Here is a 24,057-nt window from a genome sequence, read left to right as displayed (position 1 = left end):
TGCAGTGAGGGAAGGTGACCGCCCTCGGTGCTCTCTGTCTGGTTCGGAAGACAGAGCTATGGCTTAGGAAACTCCAAGGGAAAATACAAGACTGTATATACGCAACACTAAATTGGATCCAGTTTTCTGAGACTGTGCAGGGAGCCAGTGCATCTAGTTCAGAGTTAACAGAGAGGAAGGGTAGAGGCTCTGGGGAAAATCTAACAGTGCAACTGTCCTTCAGAACATTCTTGATTATCATTTTTTTGTGCACTTGCTGGCCTGGGCCTCCGACCCTAATTACATTATCTTCAAACAGCAACTGAGAGATATTTCTCATGAAACATGAACAGGGAAATGTTTAACTTGTAAGAATGTAGGTGTTCAGAAAGTACATCACTGGTTCAGGATGTTGAAATGAGCATTGTCATTGGCGTTGTCCCTGGTGGGCACCATAGGGCCAGGGCTTCCACAGGGCGCGAGTACAGTGGATGAGCTTGAGGCTTTCTTTACATTTTTGAAGATGGACTGGCTTAATTTCTCTCCCTCTCCCCTTAAACTGGGAGAAACTCTCCTAATTTTCATTTCAAAATTATGGCTTCTGAAGGGTTACAATTTGCATGTCTTTTCTCACATGATTCTTAGACGATGTCTATTTAGGATAAACATATTTGTACAGCATCCAAGAACACTGATACATGCTTAACTTCCAATAAGGTGAGTTAAGAGCATTAAAACTAGTGTCACAGCAAATTGTAGTATAGTGTTTTCTTCAACTTGGGGGTAACTTTGGATTCAGAAAGACCTGGGTTTGAAAGCATGACGTAATTACTTGCTAGTTATGCATCTCTGGGCAAATTTTTCAACATCTCTGAGCCTAGGGTATCATTATTTGTAAAATGGCAGTAACAGCAAGCTTGCTGGGTTGATATGATGATTTGATCTATTAATATCAGTAAAGCCCAGAGCCCAGTGGTCAACAGGTCACCGCTGGCTCTCTTTCCCTGTTGTCCAGTACTCCCTGTCACCAGTCTGGAAGAGAATGTAGGGATGGATGGGGTAATAGCAGAAGGGATGTATTCTGGCATAGGAGGGAGAAGAGCGAAGATGGCAGCCCTCGGAGGCAGGGAAGTGACCTGCTGGTACCAAGCGAGTGTTGCCGCTGATGGGGTCCTTCTCCCCCTTCTTGCAGCCCCTTAAAATGCACTGCAGGGACTGCGCCCTGGTGACGAGCTCGGGGCACCTACTGCGTAGCCTGCGAGGCCCCCGGATTGACCAGACCGAGTGCGTCATCCGCATGAACGACGCCCCTACGCGCGGCTACTGGCACGACGTGGGCAATCGCACCAGCCTGAGGGTCATCGCGCATTCCAGCCTCCAGCGAATCCTCCGCAACCGCCACGACCTGCTCAACGTCAGCCAGGGCACTGTGTTCATCTTCTGGGGCCCCAGCAGCTACATGCGGCGCGACGGCAAGGGCCAGGTCTACAACAACCTGCAGCTCCTGAGCCAGGTGCTGCCCCGGCTGAAGGCCTTCATGATCACGCGCCACAAGATGCTGCAGTTTGATGAGCTCTTCAAGCGCGAGACCGGCAAAGACAGGTACAGAGGCGCAGGCAGGGGGTGCCCGGGGTCCAGGGGAGGGTGAGGAAATGTCCTTGCTGGCTGATTCAACAAAAGCAAAGCTTTTTTTTTTATGCTTATGTCAGATAAGCTCATCTCCTTAAGCTTCTTTTTCTTTAATTTTTAACCATTTTTAAAATTGAAGTATAGTTAATTTACAGTGTTGTGTTAGTTTCAGGTGTATAGCAAAGTGATTCAGTTATCGAGATATATTTTTTATATATATACACATACATATATAATATATATATATTTTTTCAGATTCTTTTCTACTAAAGGTTATTACAAGATATTTAATACAGTTCCCTGAGCTCTACACTAGGTCCTTGTTACTTATCTATTTTATATATACTAGTAGTTAATTCCAAATTCGTAATTTATCTTTCCCCCGCTATCCCCTTTGGTAACCATAAATTTGTTTTCTAAGTCTGTAAGTCTGTTTCTGTTTTATAAATAAGTTCATTCATATTATTTTTTTAGATTCCACATATATGTGATATCATATGGTATTTGTCTTTCTCTGACTTACTTCACTTGACATGATAATCTCTAGTTCCATCCATGTTGCTGCAAATGGCATTATTTTATTTCTAAAAGCTTTTGCTAAGTGCTTTTTGTTGTGACCACACTGCTCATGCCATCTATAGAGCTCATCGGTAGGGTCCTCCTGGAGACTGGACTGCTGAAGCTGAATTTATAGGGCAAAGTGAAAGGAAGCACTGAGACATTTATACAGATAATTCAGGGCCAAATCCCTACTCTGGAGGATGAGGCAAAACTGCTCCTGGCTTACACTGATAGTAAGTGCAAGATAATAGGTTTATTGCTTTTTTTTTTTTTTTTGCAGTACGCGGGCCTCACTGCTGTGGCCTCACCCGTTGCGGAGCACAGGCTCCAGACGTGCAGGCTCAGCGGCCATGGCTCACGGGCCCAGCCGCTCCGCGGCACGTAGTATCTTCCCGGACCGGGGCACGAACCCGTGTCCCTTGCATTGGCAGGCGGACTCTCAACCACTGCGCCACCAGGGAAGCCCGGTTTATTGCATTTTATTTTACTTGTGTGAACACTAACCAAAAAGAAGTGTATGGGGTTATTTTTCTCTTTAAAAGGCAAATATTTATTCAGTCAACATATATTTATTGAGTACCTACTACTTCACTGCACCTGGTACTGGGGATATACACTGTCAGAAATAAGGCAGATCTAGACCCTGCCCTCCCAGAATGTAGTCTTAACAGGGCCAGCAGATATTCACCAAGTAGTGGCCAGTGTGCTAGGTCATGTGAGGGGAAGAAAACGGTGCTATGACCAGTGGGACAGAGAGACCTGCCGTAGTCTAGGACAAGGCTTACCAAACTGTTGCTTACAATTCAGCAACGGAACATGAAATGTATGTATTGAGTCACTGCAAGATTTTTTTTAATGTAATGGAAAGAATGGAATAAAACAGACAATACCAGCATTCATCTCCTATAGTAAGTAAGGCAAAGTATTATTTCATGGGATAAAATTTGTTTCGGTTTTATACATAGAAATATACATATACAAGGTCTTCTTTTGAAGTGATAAAATTGCCCTGGAATTAGATAGGGATGATGATAGCACAATTCTGTGAATATATTAAAAAAAACTAAATTACACACTTTAGAAAACTAAAATGAAATGAAAACCATGTACAATACATGTGAGCATATATGCTCAATCATGAGGTAAAATGTATTTCTGACTATAGGTCAAATCTTTTGAAAAGCACTGGTCTAGAAGATGAGGGTGTGATGGACTTTCTCCAAAAGGTGTATTTAAGCTGAGACCTAGGCCAATAAGTATTTATCCAGGTAAAGAAGAACCTGAGAAGGGGAGAGAGAAACATCCTTATGGGTATAAGAGCTCGGAGGTGAGAGGACTTCCAGGGGTTTGGAGAAGAGTCCCTGTGGCTGCAACAGGAGTGCTGGCGGGGAGTAGCCAGAGAGGCAGCAGAGATAAAGGGTGAGGAGCTGGCCAAATCTACGTAAAGAAAAGGACAGCTATAGGTATTGAAAGGAGCAGTGTAGTGTAGTCCAAACACACAGCTCTGGGTTGGTATTCTTTGTCCCTCACTAGTTATATGGCCTTGGACAAGATAGCTAACATTTCAGTGACCTCACATGTGAAAAGGGCATAGTGACTAGGCCTCGTAGGACCAGTCTAATAATTAAATTTCCTCATTCCCTTAATTCTAAAACACGTATGTTTATAACTAATACACATTTAATGATGTAATTTACCCCCTCCCTTACAAAAACTGTTCCTGTGTCAATTTCTTATCTTAAAACTAAAGAGATACAATAAGTAAAGAATGTGAAGTACTAAATCCTTTTGGCCAGCTTAGGCAGCTCATTATGAAGAACAGAGTCTTAAAGAAAGACCAAAGCCCATCATTCCCAAATTCTTTGCAGGGAAGAGCTTTCTTTTTAAATCCTTAAAACCTTGTGACCATTTGAGGGCTGGTCCAGGCAAAAGTGGGCATGGCATCTGATGGACTGAGGAGAGGTGGACCTGGCCACTGGCACTGTGGCCTCCTTCCCTGGAAGCCCAGGTGACTCCATGGTTAGCCCAGCCAGTTTATCACATGGGGGATCCTGGTCGTCATCACATGCTGTCATGAAATCCAGTCACTTACTGTCCTTTAAAAACCACAAATAAGAGCCTGTTGCTCATTTGAATGAGTTATTTAACCAAGAGAGCACTTTATAAGAGAAGGAGAATGAGGGAAGTTATTTACAGTTTCATTTTTTTCTGGTTGGAAAATTCAAAATAAGTAGAAAGACTCTCAATAGAAAACACTTCTCTCTTTTGAGTTTAATGGTTGTTTGCTAAATTTAAGTATTTCTGAAACACTGCTGCAGTGTTAGCTATTTAGGATATTTACACATTGCTCTGGATCTTCTTAAGGGATTAAGTTGAAAACTTGGAGACTAGTCATTGCATCCTTACATCTTTAGGAAACAATCTCACATCAAGACATAACCCACTCACTAAATTCATTAAATTCTGACCAGTGAAAACATTTTCCTCAATAAGCCTGTGTCCTTAGTGAGGCCAGATGGTAAGAGACAGATAAAATTTCATGGACTGGCTACCAGGCTTCTCATCCATCTCCTAGGATCCATGCAGTCCCCACACAGGGAATCACACTGATGGATTTGTAGGAGGCCAAAGTACACAGTCAACTTTTAGAATCTTTGTGCCTCTTACCTTTAAGAAACTGTCTTAAAGAAGTTAATATTGTATTGACTCAATATTCTCATGTGTCCATATTCTTAATCTTCAGTCTACTCCAAGCTAAAGAACAAAGTCAGAAACAGCCCATCAGAACAAAACTATTTCTATAAACTAAAACACAAAACACTTAGGGTCTAACAGTATTGCCTCTGTGTATGCTTTTCTTGAAACCTAACAAAACAGTGGCATGGATTAAAGATACACAAAGTATGGAATATCTACTTTTGCAATCTCATAATCAGGACATTCATTTCAGGCTAATATTTTGAAGAAATGAGATAATTCAATAGATTTTGATTTATGGAAATTTCACCCTACTTAAAAGTGGAGAAAAAAATGTCTCAGGAACAATCTGCAATTAAGAAGCATGACAAATGACATAGATGGCCAAGTGGTATTCTTTGATATTAGAAAGTAACTGCACTTGAAAATAACTTTATAATTGAATAGGGTACATTAGGAAAATATGATTCAGAACCAATATTGTAGTAATTAGATAAAAGAAGTATAAATGAAATAACTGCAGGAAGAATATTTTCATAGAGATTATAAATGAGATTCTGGTGGAGCAGAAAGACCTTTAATTGTAATTTAGTGTGTACTATAGCATTATCAGCTCAGTGTGCTACTTCATCATATAAAAGAATATCTGATAATTTTCCCTAATTAGCGCATGACAGCTCTTCATATTCCTTCATTACAGCTGATTAAGTGTAAAAACACTAGATATTCCTTTGTTGGAAAAAGAGTTCAAATCTTTTTAGAACGGCAGCACAAAGCAGTTGCATTTCTATAGCATGTGATCCCAAAAGACTACTATTTCGCAAGTCCGCGGAATTTTAAGTGGAACTTTAAAGAAATGTTCACCTTAGTTTCTTTTGTCCTCCACTTTTTATTCTCCCCATTTTTACCCATAAAATCTTTTGCTGTAGAGTCACATCCCCCTATATTTCAGGCTGTGGCTTGTGATTTCTACTACATCACACAAAAGAAAGCCAAAGTTGTAGGGAAGTTTCTGCCACTGGGAAAAGCCCTCTTAGTGTTTCCTACAACTCAAAAGCATAGGGACATAAGTGTGATTCTTGGATCAGGAATCTGGGGGTATAAGTAAGCTGTCATTCTCCTCCTGGGCTCCACATCATTCCAGTTATTCACTCTCCCAGTTTAAGTCTAGAACAACCTGCCATCTCAAGGTCACAGCCTTGGTGAAGACAAGGTCTAACTTGAGTCAAGGCACTGCCTTCTCTTCCGCTCCCCCATTCAGTCAGGTCTGCTCTGTCCCACCTCCTTCAGTCCCAGAGGTCTTCTGAATTTAGAGCCCTGGTGAAAAACAAGGGGGATTGTTAATACCTATGTAGTCTGGAGGCTCCAGAATTTTCTAATTAAAGTAGGTCCCCTGCATATGAACAAGTTCCGTTCTGAGAGTGTGTTCATAAGTCCAATTTGTTCGTAAGTCCAACAAAGTTAGCCTAGGTACCCAGCTAACACAATCGGCTATATAGTGCTGTACTGTAATAGATTTATAATACTTTTCACAAAAATAATACATAAAAAAACAAACACACACAAAAAAATTTTTAATCTTACAGTACCATACCTTGAAAAGTACAGTAGTACAGTACAACAGCTGGTATACAGAAGCTGGCATCTAGTGAACAGGCAAGAAGACTTACTGACTAGGGGAGGGAGAGGAGGTGGGAGATGGTAGAGCTGAAGGACCATCAGCAATAGATGGAGGGCAAGCTGCAATTTCACTCATGCCTGATGTTGATGGCACAAGTTCCATTCCCTTGCTGGATTCAATTCTATCTATCCTCTTGAAAAAAAAATCCAGTAATGTCTGGGTAGTAGCTCTTTTTTCCTCCTCATAGATGACATCCTGGGCTTGTAATAAAGATACTGTACTACTGTACTCTATACAGTACTGTACAGTAAAGTACAAGAAAGCACAACCACTTGTAGAGGATGCACACATGTGACTATGTATGCCAGACACGTGAACTAACGTGATTGGACATGCGAACGCACGTTCACATCTTTGAAAGTTTGCAACTTGAAAGTTCGTATGTAAGGGACTTAGTGTACTGCCCTGACTACTGATGATGGCTCCTACACAAGAGCCAGTAGCAGTGTTGGAAGGATATCAGTTGTTTTGTGTGTGTTAAAAAGCACTGGGAGTAATGGTTGAATTATTTATTTCATTTGCTCCAACCTAGCAACCAAGAGGGGAGGAAGGGATCTTGATGTATCAACACACCAGACTAGATAACTTTTTATGATGTTCTCTCCTTTAGTCCTCGAAATAGCACAGGAAGATAGAGCTTCCCATGCTTGCTTTCTAGATAAGAAATCAAGGTTCAAAGAACAGCAATAACCTGCCTCAGGTCATTTAGCTGGTGAATAACAGAAACTAGTAAGATACAAATCCATGCTATTTCCATCTCGAGAATTTTTTTAATGTACTTCCTGGGATATTACTGGATCCAGATACAATGGAATGGAAAATAAAAATGAGTAAAGGAATTAAGAACTGGAAAGTTGAAGCCACAAACTCAGGAATGACTAAATTACCCATTCCTGTCAGGTATGTGAGAAAACAAAAGACATCTTAAAATGCCTTTTTTGGTTGTGATTCCTTATGTGAAATGGAAATAATGCAAACTGCTTAACAAAAACTCTTCCTTTTCAAAGAGGGGTGCTATGCAGTGAAAGTAGAAAAGCTTTCCTGCGACTCTTTCATTCACATCACATACGGTGCTATGGCTGGGCAAAGTCAGACAGTCTGACCTTGGGGATAAGGTGTTTGAAACTGGCTAATGAGGCATGCCACAAGCCCTGAAAAAAAAAAGTAAATGCAGCAACCCCCGAAGAATTGAAATTAATATCCACAGCAGCATGGCATGGTGGACCGAGCCATCCACACAAGTCAAATTAGACCTTGATGTTGTGTCTCCACGATTACCCTTAGACTTGGTGTGTGGTTAGGGCTCAATACAGATGTTTGAATGGGCAAATGAATGAATGTTGGAACCCACCGATTTATTCCTTAAATTCTGTCCATTTTTGGTCTTTGAATACAAATTTTCACAGGGCTCGGACTGTTCTGAGGTAAAATAAAGCAAATGCTCAACTAAACATAAGTATCCCTGTGTCCCTTTTCCTCTGGTCATTAGCCCATTCCCAAATGAATGTACTCCTTCTAAGGAAAGACATTCAGTCAAGATGTTGGTGTTAATTAGTCTAGTTGAAGGCAAGCTTTTACCCTAAGATCATTTGGTCGATCAGTTGATTAATTGATAGCTAAAGACAACTGTGTTTATTCACACTTAGTAAGCTCTTCCTCATCCACCCTGCTTGGAGAAAAAAGAAAACTTATAGCTAGTCAAGTATTCTAGTTAATAAAGAGCCAACACACGAGGATTGTCATCTTACAAGAAATTGAGTGGTAAGAATTTGCACTTAAGCATTGAAACATTGATCATCATTTTGACTGTGTAGAAGTCCCTTGAGAATCCACCATGATGGACCGTTGACATCATTTATCATATTACCATGGAATATGGTGGTATTAGTAACAGATTTCTATCTGCTAAAGTTCCAGCTTTAGCAGAGAGAGAGAGAGAGAGAGAGAAAGAGAATTTACCAAATGGAGAGAGAGAGTATGTGTGTTTAAAGTCAGCCTTGTTCCAGAAAAGATTTAAGATGGAGTGGGTATAATGATTATCTTACCAGCTTGTAGACTTAACTGTTGTTCCTTCCAGGAAGATCTCCAACACTTGGCTCAGCACTGGCTGGTTCACAATGACGATTGCCCTGGAGCTCTGTGACAGGATCAATGTTTATGGCATGGTGCCCCCAGACTTCTGCAGGTAGGATTTATTCTGCAAATGTAATTCATCAGCAGTGTTGTGCAGTGTTTATAAATATCTGATTCCAACTATCAACCATGAAACATGTCTTACTGTCTTCTTGAAGCAATTAATTAACAAGTCCCAAGTCCTGGTTCTAGAAACAACAAACAGCATTTAATTATGTGATATAAAATATTGAAAGTTTTTGTTTGTACTGCTGGAGAATTAATCCATCTTGTGGGCTTCATTAATCCTCTGAATATTTATCAACCAAAAGTAATGCAGTAATTGGCATAATATTAACTATGAACAAGCATTAAGAAATATTCGTTTTGGGGACTTCCCTGGTGGCGCAGTGGTTAAGAATCCGCCTGCCAATGCAGGGGACATGGGTTCAATCCCTGGTCTGGGAAGATCCCACATGCCACGGAGAACTAAGCCTGTAAGCCACAACTACTAAGCCTGAGCTCTAGAGCCTGTGAGCCACAACTACTGAAGCCCGTGCCCTAGAGCCCGTGCTCCGCAACAAGGGAAGCCACCGCGATGAGAAGCCACGCACTGCAATGAAGAGTAGCCCCCGCTCACCACAACTAGAGAAAGCCCGTGCACAGCAACAAAGACCAAATGCAGCCCAAAATAAATTCATTCATTCATTCATTAAAAAATATATTAGTTTTATTCTCATTTGAAAGGAACGTGGTAATTTTTAATGAATTAAAGAGGGCAATTTCTTTGATGGTTAAGGCCTGTTTTCCAAAATTAAAATATTCCTCTTAGTCTCTTTCCCTTTCCACATCAGTAGCCTCGGTTTGTGTTTCTAAGACCAAAAGCACAGGCATAATTATTTTGATGTAATAGTAATTTCTGTTGCTACCTTAAGTTACCTCCTGGCATGTGCCCAGGTAGAGTTCAGTGTGTACTAACAGACACACTGAGAAATATTCAGGGCCTGATTTGTGGAAGGCCGATTGAAATTTTCCTGTAACCTAAAGGAGCGATGCCAATAAAATCAGAAAGTTTCCTAGTTTTCAGGCATGCCTGCTGACCTACACATGGCCTCAGTCATGATCTTCAAATGGTAAGATCTGGGGTGGGAGGGCATTTTAAACTTGTTCATTAAAATTTATGCTTGCTTATACCTTCCTGTGTTTTAAACCTAACAACTTCTCAAAGGCCGTGAGCCTTTAGGCAAAGTCTACCATTTGGAAGTTTGATGCAAGAATGATGAAGCATACTTAATTGTGCCATTATCACTTTGCCACTTTTCTCCCACCCTTTTTAACCCAAAGACCACACAGTAGCAGTACTAGTTTATATATGTAAGAGTCAGGTCACAGGGGAGAAGGAAAGGGGTGGACAGAGCAGGCCTTTGAAATCTGCCTGGACTCATGCATCCCCAGGGAAGACATAATGTAGTAAGGAAGGGGGTGGAGCCTGGACACAGATGGCACAGGTTCAAAGCCCAGCACTGCCACTTACTAACCTAGTGCGACCTTGAGTAGGTCGCTCATTCTCTCTGTCTCTGCTTCCTAGCCATTAGAAGTGGATGTGATGATAATAATAGACTCTGCCTCAGAGGATTGGAGGTGGATTAAATAAGTGAATACATGTAAAGTGCTTGAAACAGCGCCTAGTACATGGCCAGAGTGAGCTTGGATCCTCACCCAGTTCCTCATCACTTAATGCACTGGCCTTGTTTTCCCCTTTAACAACCTCTGTGCAAAAAAGTAGGTAATATGGGGCTTCCCTGGTGGCGCAGTGGTTGAGAGTCCGCCTGCCGATGCAGGGGACGCGGGTTCATGCCCCGGTCCGGGGGGATCCCGCATGCCGCGGAGCGGCTGGGCCCGTGAGCCACGACCACTGGGCCTGAGCGTCCGGAGCCTGTGCTCTGCGGTGGGGGAGGCCGCAGCAGTGGGAGGCCCGCGTACCGCAAAATAAATAAATAAATAAAAGTAGGTAAGATGGTGTAAAAAAGCAAACTGCCTCCTCAAACCAACAGGCTAACAAAGGCAGTGGCCACCAACAGGCTAACAAAGGCAGTGACAGTGGCCCCTTTGGGCATGCAAAGAGCCATCAAAGATGATGGTTAGACGGCAGATAAAATTATGTAATATTGCCATTAGGGCACTGGAGAAAAAGAGCATGAATAAATTGAAATGTTATTGACTTAAAGTGTTCAAGGAAATATTGCACATATTATGGAAAACAAATGAAAAGCAAGTTAACCTGTCATTTCTCTTACTCAGAGTTAGTTCATCACAGCTTGGTGCACTTAGGATGGGAACAATTTATACAATGACACTAGCAAGGAAGTCAAGATACTGTCTGTGCACCGTATGTTGGCAGCCGCTCTGAACTTCTGTTCCTCAGCCACCATCCCAAAGGTTCAACAGTTGTTCTCATAAGATGCTTTCAGCCAGAACTCATCAGAAGGATCCCTAACCCCAGTGTCCTATCAGAGAGAGTGAAGAAGTGTGCTGGGTGTCCTCTGGTGCAGAGGGTTAGGCTGGTGACAGCATCCTCTTCGGTCCTGATGCCTGTTTAGGAAGGATAAGAAGGGACAGAGCAGGAGCAGCACAGACTGATTCCCAGGTTCCTTTCATCTTCACGTCCAGGACACATGGGCTGAGCCACCAGGCACCCAGTTCCTACCGGTGACCTTGAATCTTGCTGTCCTCATCTGCAAAATGGGCATAAGAAAATAATAATAAAAGCAAACAGGTCATGGTGAGGATTAAATGAGATCATGGCTGTAGAACGTTTGACACACTGCCCAGCACACAGTTAGTGCTCAGGAAAGATGATTACTAACATTAGTATTACTAATAATATAATATTATATGTAAAATATATAAAATAATTATTAATATTATCCTAAGCCTTGAGAATTGCCCTGAAAGGTACCAAGAATTTTGGGGGGGTTCAAAGAACAGGCCACAGCTCTTGCTTTCTGGAGGCTTATGATAAGCCTTACCCACACAGAAATCTAACAAGCACAACAAAGCCACTTGGAGTCAAAATGACTCTTGCAAACAGTATCACCACCAGAAAATGAAATAGCAACTTATAAGTTAATCCAGCTACCAGTCTGATCATTCCCCCTTTGTCTTGATTTTGAAAGAAGCTAAGAACTCTAAGGCCAGCAGGGTACATGTGTCATGAGCTGTAGGACTTAGGGAGATAAGATATCACCGGGGCCAAAAGTGGTAGGGAAGCCTTTGTGAGATGACAGACCTCATGCTGGTTGAGTCCACCAGAATATAAACACCTCGAGGGCAGAGACTTTTGTGTGTTGGGATCACTGTTGGAGCCATGGTGCACAGGACAGTAGATCAGTACTGTCCTGGCCTATAGCAGATGCTCCATACATACCAAGCAAATGAATGGCCCTGTCCTCTCTCTCTCGTGCTGTAGTCAAAGGGTGTTTATATGACCGAAAATGAGCCATATTTCTCAAGGTCAGAAGCTGTGTGACCTTGAGAAATTTATTCAACCTCACTGAGCCTTAGTTACCATGGGCAGGTTACTTAATGACCGTCTCAGAAGCCGTAGTTTCCACGTCTGCAGATGATGATGACATTAGTACTTACCTCAAGGGGTTATATGATAATTCCATGACATAATAGATGAGGAATGCTTGGCATGGTGCTGGTGTACATTAAGCGTGGATAAATTTACGAGGAGAAATGGCTCACTCATCTGCAGGTGTGCACCCATGAACACATTTTAAGGAACTGTCTGGCGAGCACTAATGAACGGTGCTTGGTTGGCAGGGAGGGCCAATGACACGAAAGGCTCCCATGTGAATTGGGTCCCACTTTCCCTCGAGCTCCTTGCAGGACACCCCACGGGCTGCTCACAGAAGACCCCCCCATTCTGTGGCTTCTTTATGCTCAGTTTCTCACTGGAATGAAGAGTTAGGCACATGGGGCCAGAGTTCAGCAAACCAAAGGAGAGCCAACTGCTCTTTTTGGGTAAATTAACCTTTCCAGACTTTGAGATACAGCTAGGAAGTCACTTACTAAACAAATCACAGAGACTTTGATTCATTCACCTAATTTGTGTTGGGCACTTAGGGACATAATCAAAGATGAATGAGACAGGGTTCTTGCCTTTGGTCTCCTGTGTGTCACTTGGACACAATTCAGTCATAAGGGACAGAAGGTTCCCAAGGTTCCTGTGGGAGAAAATATTCACGTTCTGCCTGTCAGTAGTCTCTGACCCACAGGGCTTTATTGAAACATCCAGCTCTGGCTTTCTCCTGACCTGATCTGGTGGAACAAGGGCAAGGAGTTAAGATGAAAGAACATTGCTCCCTCCTGGCTCACTTCATCGACAGCAGATGAACTTCTCTCTGTTTTACCTATGGGCTCTCATATCACAAAGGGTCCCATGGCAAATAAGAACACTGACTGCCTTGATGACCTCTGGTCTAAGATACGGTCATGCCGCTTTCCAAACTAAATCACACTCTCACACACTTTTAAGGAGAATAGAGTCATCAACTTCTCCTTGCCAAGGAAACCAAGGCACAGAAGGACCAAACCCTGGACTGCTTCTGCAGTCATTTCCATCAGCTTAGCGTGGCAGTGACCCAAAGGGAATGTCAGCTGCTATATGCTGGGACATCTAAGGAGGTGCAGTAGGGGACTAAATTATATCCTGGGAGCAGACAGCTGAGCAATCCATGAGTGCCTGACTTCTAAGACGTGTGGGTGGGTCCACTCCTACAAGCCTGGAGCTGTCATTTTCCATCCATCTCTCCTGGAGGTCTGGCCTTCTCATCCCTTCCACCCAAAGGGCCTGGCTTACTTCCAGGAATCATTCATTGGCAAGAAGATTTCCAGTAGCCTCTAAACTACTAAGCACATGGACTCCTTAGGGAGATGGATAACCCCATGTTCATATTTAAAACCACAAATGGAAACAGTGAATGTATAAGTGGCCATGGTGGCAGATGAAGGACATGTTATTTGAAACCTGGCAGAATCTAACACTGACTAAAAGTCATGTGACTGGCGTGCAGCCGTTTCCTCCTTAATCTGGTGCTGCAATAGCCTCCTGACCGCTCTCTCCAACTCTGGTCTTTCTCTTTCCACTCCAAACACCACTGTGCTGTTGGACAAACCACAAGTCTGACTCTACCACTTAAACCCCTCCGTAGGTCTCCACAGCTTTTAGAAGAAAGTTCACACTCCCTGGCTTAGCACACAAGCCCTCAGGATCTGACCCCTGCAGCCACCTTAGTCTCATCTCCTCTACTCACAGACTTGTTTTAGCCGTACTGAGGAATTTAAGAAGGAGCTCACCCTGCACACACCTGCCCCTTTACCCTCATCTCGGAACATCCATCCCCTCCTTCTTAATCTGGCTGATCACTAATGGTTCTTCACTGTTATATTAATGGCTGATATTTTTTCTGCACATACCACATGCTGGTGCTGTGCTGAGTACAAGTACAGGTGCCATTTCATGGAAACTTTATGATAATCCCAGGAGATAAACATTATTATTATCGCCATTTTACATATGAAGCTTGAGGACATGAAACAGCTGGCCAAAGTCATGGAGCAGGTAAGTGATGGAGCTGGGATTTGAATTCAGGTCTTCAGGGCTCAAGAGCCAAAACTCTTAACCCCTCCCTCCACTGCTTTGGAGGTCCTCCTCCTCCAAGCTTTCCTTGCCTTCCTATCTGAGTCAGACCCCACCTGGGCCCCTACTGGGGCCTCTGCCACCTCCCCCTCTGCCTCAGCTCACTGAGTGACACGTCCATCTCCTTCATCAGCCTGTAATCTCCTCAAGGGAAGGGGTCCTATCTCAAGCCACGTTTGTGTCTCTAGCTCTTGCCATTGTGTCTGGCACGTAGTATGTATTCAGTATTGATTAACTCAATGAATAAATAAAAACCTTCCTTTCCTTGATGGTGTTTAGGAGACTGATTCTATATTTATTCCAAGATCAAAAGTGCCAGGTGAGTGAAAAGTATAATTAGCCAGTGGCAAGTTCCGATTTCGAGGGCCCAAAGAAGTCACTGGTGGCCGCCTGTATCATTCCCAGCCAAGGCCAGCACTGGGTCCTCAGGCATGAGGCATCAGTCTCCATCCTGCCTCTATCACTGGACTCCAGGCTCATCAGTGTTCAGAAAGCCAGAGAAAATTAATGTCGTGTCACACCAGAGACAGCCTCAAAATATATTATTATGGGGACATAGACCTTTAAATCATGCCGTATCCATATGGGAAGCCAAATCCATTCTCTCTAGATGGACTATAAATTGCAATGGAAAAGCTCTGTTATCATTGCTTTCCAAACTAAGGGATGGTGAGTATTTTTAATCTCATTTTCCGTTGTAAATTATTTGTGATAATAATGGGCCAAGCATTTAAATTCTATCTAACAGTCATATTTCTGGTCATACTTAACACATTACCAAGTTTACAACTCTCTGTTACCCATCATTTCTTGAGTATTAATTAGCAGAGTAACGACTCAAGAGTGATCACTGTCATGGAACTAAATTAATATCTTATCCATAACGTGAAGGACATCTCAAAGGTATCGTGAATATCAGAGAGTTGATTCTGCTAGAGGTATTAGCTAGTGAACATTAATAAAGCTGCCAGCATACCAGGGCAAGTTCCTACTTGGCGACAGTCCACCCTGTAGAATCAGATGCTTACAGAGGACGGGTATGGAATATAATGCACCCACGTGGTTCACATTTTATGAAGTGAACTTAAAATACATTGTTGTACTTTTTTTTTCATAGATGCTTAACTTTGCCATAATTTCTTCTTCTATCTTTGCTATAATTTGACCAGCTTACTGGTCACTAGGTGTTTTCATTACCTTCCTCTCTCCCATGGGTACAATTCATCTGGTATGAGATGTTATGGCACCACCTGAGGTGCCTGAGTGGTTGGGTGTGGATATGGGGTTCAGGCGATTCACCTGGGCCTTTGACCCATGACGGGTGGACAGCTGCAGGCTCTCGGCACCTTTTGTGCCCCAGAAACACAAGTATTATTTCACTGGCTTCCAAGGTGTGTGGCAGTTTCCTTCCAAAAGAGGCTGTAAAAACAAGAAATGAGGGGCTTCCCTGGTGGCGCAGTGGTTGAGAGTCTGCCTGCCGATGCAGGGGACATGGGTTCATGCCCCGGTCCAGGAAGATCCCACATGCCACAGAGCGGCTGGGCCCGTGAGCCATGGCCGCTGAGCCTGCGCGTCCGGAGCCTGTGCCCCGCAATGGGAGAGGCCACAGCAGTGAGAGGCCCCCGTCCCGCAAAAAAACAAAAACCAAAAAAAAACAAAACAAGAAATGGAGGCAGCAGAATAAAGGTGGTTCATGGGGCCTCCCGGTCCTGAAGCAGCTGTGTAGGAAGGCCTTTTAGGGGAACATTTTCTTCTGAATGCTCCGTACTGTCCCCAAGACCCCCAGTGCAAGCCAATTTCCAAACAACCGAGGTACTTGACAGCTACTGATTCAACACTATTTCTCAAACAGTTCCTGACTACCTGCTATATGGTACTATATACCATGCCAAGAATAAAAGTGTGTTTGGAGAGAGTATCTGAGAGCTCTAAAGAGAGGCAAAAGCACCATTCTTTCATCGGGATCTTTGTAGCCTTCTAGATCGTCCAGCCCAAACTGGGAGATCAGGGTCAACCTAGATCATACCCAGAAATGGAAATATCCACCCTTACCTGTTAATGATACGAGGTTTCTTTCCAATTGCACAGCTTAGCTTTAGAAGATTTAAAATGGCACGTTACCAACTCCTGCTGCCATTGATAAGATATCAGTGGGCAGAATTGTAGATGAGCATGAGGCCTGTGCTTCGCACCCTGACCAGCTGCACAGTGCCCACCAGGCACGGGGCACCTCTGTAGGTGGGTGCTTGGGAGAATGCAGCAAGGACAGAGTTGCTCTCAACCATGTGGTGCCAACCTGATGGGAACCTGGGGTGCCATTAGTGCAGACAGCCACCTGGTGGCACAGGAATTTTCTAAGACACAGAGCCTCACTCTTAAGAGTACAGCTTTGGTTCAGATCTGGGCCCTGAAACTTCTTCAATTTCTCTGGGTATGAGTTTTCTCATTTGTAAAACAGAGGTAATAACAGTACCTCTCTCACTGGGGCGACATGAGGATTAAATGTTAGTCTATGTGGAGTAGTGAGCACTATGTGAGTCAAGTCTAGAATCTTGGATGGCCCATGAGTGAGGCTGTGTGCTTAAACCAGGCACAGGACTCTCACCCTGGGTGCCGGATGCTCACCCATCACATGGAGTAGTGATACTTAACCTTAGACGCCTGATGGAGAATAAAGGAGATAATATAAGCTAAGCACTGAGGCTTAGCAGGTATTTAACTAAATCAGCCTTCTTAAACCTGGCTGCATATTAGAATCTCCTACAGAACTTTATAACATTATTACCTTTTTAAATTTTTTTGTTTCGAAAAAGTTTTAGACTTATAGAAAAAGTTGCAAAAATTGTACAGAGAGTTCCTGTATACCCTTCACCCAGCTTCCCCTAATGTTACCATTTTGGTCCAATTATCAAAATTATCAAAACTAAGAAATTAACACCGGTACAATACTCTTAAATAAATTTCAAACTTTATCAACATTTCACCATTTTTCCTACTGATGTCATTTTTCTCCTGCAGAACCCAATCCAGGATCCTTTTGCATTTTCTTATCATGTCTCATTAGTCTCCTCCAGCCTGTGACAGTTCCTCAGTCTTTCCTTGTCTTTCATGACTCTGACACATTTGAAGAATTCTGGTCATTGTAGGATGTCCATCACTTTGGATTTGTGTGATAGTTTCTAATTATTAGATTGAGGCTATGCATTACTGAGAAGGATACCACAGAAGCAATAGCATTTCATATCAAGAGGTACATGATGTCAGAATGTCTTATTACTGGTGATGTTAACCATGGTCACTTGGTGAAGGTGGTGTCTGCCAGGTTTACTCATTGTAAAGTTACAATTTTTCCCTCTATTATTAATAAATACATTGGGGGGACTTTATGCAAATAACCTATTTCTCCTCATGTTTTTCCTCTTTCATATTCCATTCATCTGTGCATCTTGCCTGCAGCAATTACTGCATTGTTCTAATGGTGATTTTCTATTCCCTCATTCTTTCTAGATTATTAATTGGAATTATTCTGTATTTCATTTATTTATTTATTCAGTAATTTATTGAAATCATCATGGACTCATGGATATGTATTCTGTTTTATTTTATGGGACTTATAATCCAATACTGCCATTATTTATTTTGATACTCAAACCTAAGGCACTTTTTAAAATACCTATGCCTGGGATCCTCTCCAAATCAATTAAACCAGACTCTATGGAGGTGGAACATATACAGTGTTATTTCTTTAATACCTGTGCACTACATGGATGGTAGTTCTTTCATTCTCCCCACCTGCTTTCTCTATAGAGAAAAAACAAGCCTTCTTCACATTATTCTGCAGGATTTGTTCCCCCACTGGCCCCTGGAGGGCTGATGAGAGGCTGCTGCCACTTAGAGAACTGGCTCTGTGATTATCATGCCCGCACAGCCCACACCCCTGCACCTTCACTCCCTGAGCATCCCCTGACCCCAGACAGCAACCTGAGCTCCAGAATCCTCTCTTTTACAGTAGTAGCCTCCTGATGTGGAAAGTGCTGATTTTTATTGCTGTTTTCATTTGGATCAGGTGGAGGGAAAAAAAAAACTATGGCAGCCTTTAGAAAGTCAGGCTTGGGAAAAAAGGCTTAAGGAATTATAAGCTTGAACTTTCTGAAGGAAGGGCTTTCTGAACGGCACAGTGGACGACACCTGATGGCAGGCTGACAACCTACAGGAGAGCTGTTCCTGCAGTTGCTTCGGCTCTGTCTTCTAAGTCCCATCAAGCCCTTTTCTGCCATTTGGACAAAGTTTTAAAGCCTGGAGACAACCCTCAGTTATTTGGACACCTTTGAAACCATAAGAACCAAATATGTAAATTTAATTCTCCCTTTAGGAGATCAATGTGGAGCCAGATACATTTTCATTCAAGGAGATGGTCTTCCTGAGTAAGGAAATTGATCCTATAGCATCCTTTATCTGGTTTCCAATTTCCCTCTATGCCTAGGTGCCAAATCAATCTCATGATATTTTTAGAAACCTGATTGCCTCTTTAGTCAGATTGATGCCAATAATATGTCCAAAACTTCGATGAATCAGATTTAAAACCTGATCCGTACTGGAATAAAAGCTTAACCCCAAGTTTACCATGGCAACCTGAATTTAGCACGGTTCCCCAAATTATGCCATATGAATCTGGGGAGACTTGTCCCACAAATTCCTATTTCTCTTTTTAAAATTTTTTTTCTTCATAGTGGTCCTTTCCAACTTGAATTTTTCCTGCCATGCACTTTATATATTGAAAACACCTTGTATTAAAATTTTAAGGGGTTTCAATTTCTAGGGTAAGTAAATAAGCAAACTCTATAATAACTGGACAGGACGGGATCTGATGTCTCACTATAGAACATAGAGATACTTCTGAGACAGGCATAATAGAGATGCAAACTATTAACTCAGTGCAGCATCCAACCCAGGATGAGGAATGTTTAAATGCTGCATGACAAAAGTAAATCTCTCTTCCTGGAAGAACTTTAACCTCAGAGGAGAGGAAGCTCAAAGGTTTATTGTCTTCAGAGCCATGAACTCGACACCCCTCTTGATAAAAGACTTCGATCCCTGACCCCAGAAAACTTGCTACTCTAAAAGCCGTTTGTGTATTGATCTCCTCTGAAGAAAACGAATAGGTATCTAGCAGGATGAGCATCTCTGGGAAACCAAGTTACTGTACTTAGAGTAAAGCTGAGTGCTGGGAGGGGGACCCCAGGGCATCAAGTGCTGTAAGGTGGTTTGCAGGAAGCTGGGACACTTTTTAAGAGAAGTGCCAAGAAGAGACCAAGAAGAGCTTAGTCTTGCAACAAGGCTGCTTGGAGAGTGTAGGTCAAGGTAGGAAGATTTATCTGCTGGGATATCTTGACTGATCTTATCATTTAGACTTCAAGACAGAAGAGGTGGGGTGGACTGGCCTAGAATGGAACCCAGTCTGAGACCAGACCTCTTTGGGGGTGAGATATTTTAGTAACCCTACATCAGGGCGCTCACCACCACCACGTTAATCCTGTTCACATTACCTTGAAGAAATGAGCCAGTGTTTCTCCTATGAGACGGAGACAGGGATATAGAGACCGAAAAATATGGGGACTCTCGGGCTACACAGCAGGGGTTGAAGATTTGGACTTTCTCAATGTAGAGACTCTAGGTTTGAGTACATTGTCCGTCTAAAACAGCAAGAGAAAAATGGTGGCGGCGTGCCTGCTGAGTTTCTCCCGTGCGATCAAACTTGAATCATCCACTTTCCATACCTAGAGGAGGAATTGTCTTTAGAGGCTTGCTGTTTAGCTGCTAACTCCATATAAATTTCTTTCAACAACAGAACTTCAAAAAATAGTTATTGAACACCTGCTAAGAACAAGACAAAGGCCTGCTCTCATGAACAGACAATAAGCAAGTAAACAACAACAGCAGTTTCAGAAAATGATTAATGCCACAAGGAAAATAAATGCAAGTGAGTTAGAGAGAAGGAGCAGGCATCAGGATACATTTGAATCGATCCCCAGCAGTGAGAAGGAGTGAGCTGGTGGGAGAACGTTCCAGCCAGGTGACTGCCCTCAAGAGCCAAGGCCTCAGGCTAGGGACCAGCTTGGTCGAGATGACCACCAGAGAGGCCAGTAAGGTGGGAGCATAGCAGACAAGGTCAAGTGGGTCAGGAGAAGGCTCTGGAGAGGAGCCAGATCACGGAACACCCTGTAGGCCATGCTCTTAGTGGAAGTGGAAGCCCCTGGAGGGTTTGGAGTGGGGCGGGGCTGGGGAAGGAGGATGATGTGTTTTTGTTTTGTAAATATCTTCATAGCTGTTTGTGCTAAACAGACTGTGTGGGGCAAGAGTGGAAATCATAACTATAGCTGGCTCTTAGGACTATGTAGTTTGCAAATCCCAAAAGCCTGAACATCCTACGGGCTCACGTTTAATCTTGCTGTTTGATAATGATGGTCGCTGAGTTTATTTCACAGCCTCAGATCCTCTTCACGTGCATATTGCGTAAACATCAGCAAAACCGTTTGTTGAATTCATTTAACTTGAAAGTATGATTTGTGCTTATCAGCTTATTAAAGATAACATCTCACCTAAATCTGTGAAAGGAACTTTTTTTTTTTTTTTTGCTTTAATCAGTTATCTTGTTTTCCTCCTACAGGGATCCCAATCACCCTTCAGTACCTTATCACTATTACGAACCTTTTGGACCTGATGAATGTACGATGTACCTCTCCCATGAGCGAGGACGGAAGGGTAGTCATCACCGCTTTATCACAGAGAAACGAGTCTTTAAGAACTGGGCACGGACATTCAATATTCACTTTTTTCAACCAGACTGGAAACCAGAATCACTTGCTATAAGTCATCCTGAGAATAAACCTATGTTCTGAGGAATGTGTGTGGCCAGATGGAAATCCCAAGAACCCACTGTATCAGACATCAGGCCACTGAACTTTCTGAAACACCAGACATGAAAGAGGAACAGAATTGGTCACCGGGGTAGCTTCAGTCCTCAAGAAGTACCATGTCCAGGTGCCTCTGAGGCGTGATTACACAGCAGTGCAGTTGGTTTGTAAGGGAAAATTCCAGAATGAATACATCCTATTGAGTGTCGTCCCTTTCAAAAGGGGTTACCATAGGGGCTGAACTCTCATTTAAATGATGTTGCCATGGCTAAAACATTTTGGATCTCTTTAAGTATTGCCTTCGAAACTGAGACATTAGGAACTCAACATTAGTTGTATTCCTCTGTAGAAATACCACGTCAAAAGTCATTTTTCTATCAAATTGTATCCTAACCTGAACCTTTGTCATTTGTTGGACTCTGTATGTGTGATTTGTAAAAAGCAGCCTGAAAGTATGGACATGATTTCTGAAGAGTATATCTTCACTGTCTTTCATAAGCAAATGCCCAATATTTATTTATTGAGAGTTTTTTAGTGTGTTCTCGGCCAGTATTTTTATAGATTATGATTATGTGGTAATTTATCCTTCCTAATTCTTTAATCCTGAATGATGGTTGGAAAAGGCCCGGAACTGGGAGATGAGTTGCGGTGTTCCCAGTGCTCATCGTTAGCGTGCGACGGTATTTGGCTTGTAAAGGTTGTGTTGCATTTTTTGAACCCTCAGGCTTCAAGAACAGCTATGACATTTTCCAATATGCAGAAATGCTCCAAATGACAACATTGAAAACCAAAAACTGCGTCGTTCAAACAAAAAAGATACCAACAAGAGAAACTTAAAGACAGTTTGCTTTAGTAATAATTGATGTAGGTTACTTCACTAAAGCCCTAGTTTCCTCTTCTGAAGAATGATGTCACTGTACCAGCGGACCTCTTAAGTTTCATTCCAGATCTGAAATTCTCTCAACGAGCCTCTTGTTGACCTACATGAGGACTTTGCACTTGGAATGATGGGGCTCCCACAGTAGCAGGAGCCTTATTTTAGGGGGCCTTTTATATCCCCCTACTACCTATCCCCCTCTTGTGGTTAAAAACATACCTCCTCCATGGAACCCTTTGGCCAAAATCCATCCCCTGCTTCTCTGGTGCTTCTTGTACCAGAGAGAGAGAAAGAGAGAGAGAATTTCCATGCTATTCTGAGGGCGGGGGTGGGGTGGGGGGTCTTTCATGCTATTCCCTGACTACAAGAACAAGGAACTGCATTTCTGTGAGTTTGTGCGGAGAAAAGAATACAAGGAGATTCCCCATGATACAACTCATTTATCCTATGAACTATTCAGATTCACTTCCTGCAAATCTTACATTATATTCACTGCCATTCCCTTGTCTTCAGAAGTATAAAGGACTTATTTTTATTCCGAGCCAAGATCAGCCAGTGTGAAAGATTTTCATTTACACAAGTAATATTGTTCAAAAATAGCCTTTAAAAAATATACCAATGTTTTCTTTACACATGGCTTAGGAGGCATTAATTTCTCTAATGCCAAATTTGAAGGCACCAGCAAATACTATGTATGGAGACTGACATTGTTTTACAAAACATGACATGGTTTGAGATTAAAGAAGGTTTCTCACATTACCACCTCTTTTCCCTTTCCTTAATTAGTACTGAGATTCCATTCCTTTGCATTAACTAGTACTATTAATTATATGGAGTACTGTTATTGAGATGCAAACACAGTCCAGATATTTATTTAGCAAAAATAAAGTTGGTATTATTGTGGTGCAGCATGAGCTGTAAAAAGCCAATACAATGGAAATGTCTGTCCAAAACATACTGGAATGTGTCCTTTAAATTGTCTCAGTTTTTTAAAGAAACAATAGGATTCTATTCCAGCACAATCTCTTCTACAGCATGGACTCTGGACAAACAGTACTTTATGAACTTATAAAAAAATCATAAGAATTTTACATAAATGATTCATAGGTCACCTTTCCCATCACTTGCAGAGATTATATTTCTCAGAGGTAAGTAGCTCCTTTAACAAGTTTTATTTTTAAGGCATACTGGGACATGCAAAGATGTAGCTATATTACCTAATCTAATAATATCTCAAATGTCTGTATTATCCTCAGGTTTTAGGGGTTTTGTTTTTTAAGATCATATGATAGCTCCACCTTTTTTGTAACTTTTCTCTCTCAGATACTCAAAAGAGTGTAAAGCAAAGGAATTCTGAAATTCCTGGCTTCATTGGGAAATGTTTTGTTTTTCCCCATTGGGAAATATTTTAAATCTACATGTGGCTAGGATATGTGAGTATGTGAATTTATATTTTTAAAGCTATGGTATAAATATGTAAGAAATTATCACTTGGACAGTGGTTTTATTACAGCATTTAAAGAAAATACCTAGAACTCTGATAGACTGTGCTGCTGGAACTGGCTGTGGGCAACTGAATTCTTCTCTTGCCAATATCATTTCATGACTATCAGTCTTAACACGATGCAACACCATTAAAATCAACTCTGATATAAAAGACTACAATCATGTTTACAGACCTCAGTGATTTCAATATCCAACTGTGTTTGGAGCCTATATCATACTCATTATGTTACATACCTTTCTCCTCTCTCCCCAGCTGTGTCATCAGCTTCCTCTCAGCTTTTAAGACCCCAGTAACACAAAGCTACGGCTGGCCCATCCTCGGCATCTGTTATTTCAACGCAAGAACATTTGGCAGAGGCCATAGCCATTATGAGCAACGATACAGGAATGCACA

The 24,057-nt window shown here is 42.2% G+C and overlaps 1 protein-coding gene across 1 annotated transcript in view; it reads left to right on the top strand.

Moving 5' to 3' along the window:
* ST6GALNAC5 (ST6 N-acetylgalactosaminide alpha-2,6-sialyltransferase 5) overlaps nt 1–21,265 on the top strand; it is a gene marked incomplete at both ends in the record, with an annotated part of 176,716 nt that extends 155,451 nt beyond the window's left edge. The window contains 3 exons of the mRNA XM_081226588.1: nt 1,172–1,581; nt 8,625–8,732; nt 21,034–21,265. Of these exons, the coding sequence (XP_081082714.1) occupies nt 1,172–1,581; nt 8,625–8,732; nt 21,034–21,265 (750 nt within the window). The remainder of the gene's footprint in view (nt 1–1,171; nt 1,582–8,624; nt 8,733–21,033) is intronic.
* Between the last annotated feature and the right edge of the window lie 2,792 nt (nt 21,266–24,057).

This window comes from Mesoplodon bidens (assembly GCF_964165515.1).
Source record: "Mesoplodon bidens genome assembly, chromosome: 2".
Taxonomy (NCBI): domain Eukaryota; kingdom Metazoa; phylum Chordata; class Mammalia; order Artiodactyla; family Ziphiidae; genus Mesoplodon; species Mesoplodon bidens.
The sequence above is the reverse complement of the archived record's forward strand: the minus strand, read 5'-3'. Positions and strand labels throughout refer to the sequence as shown.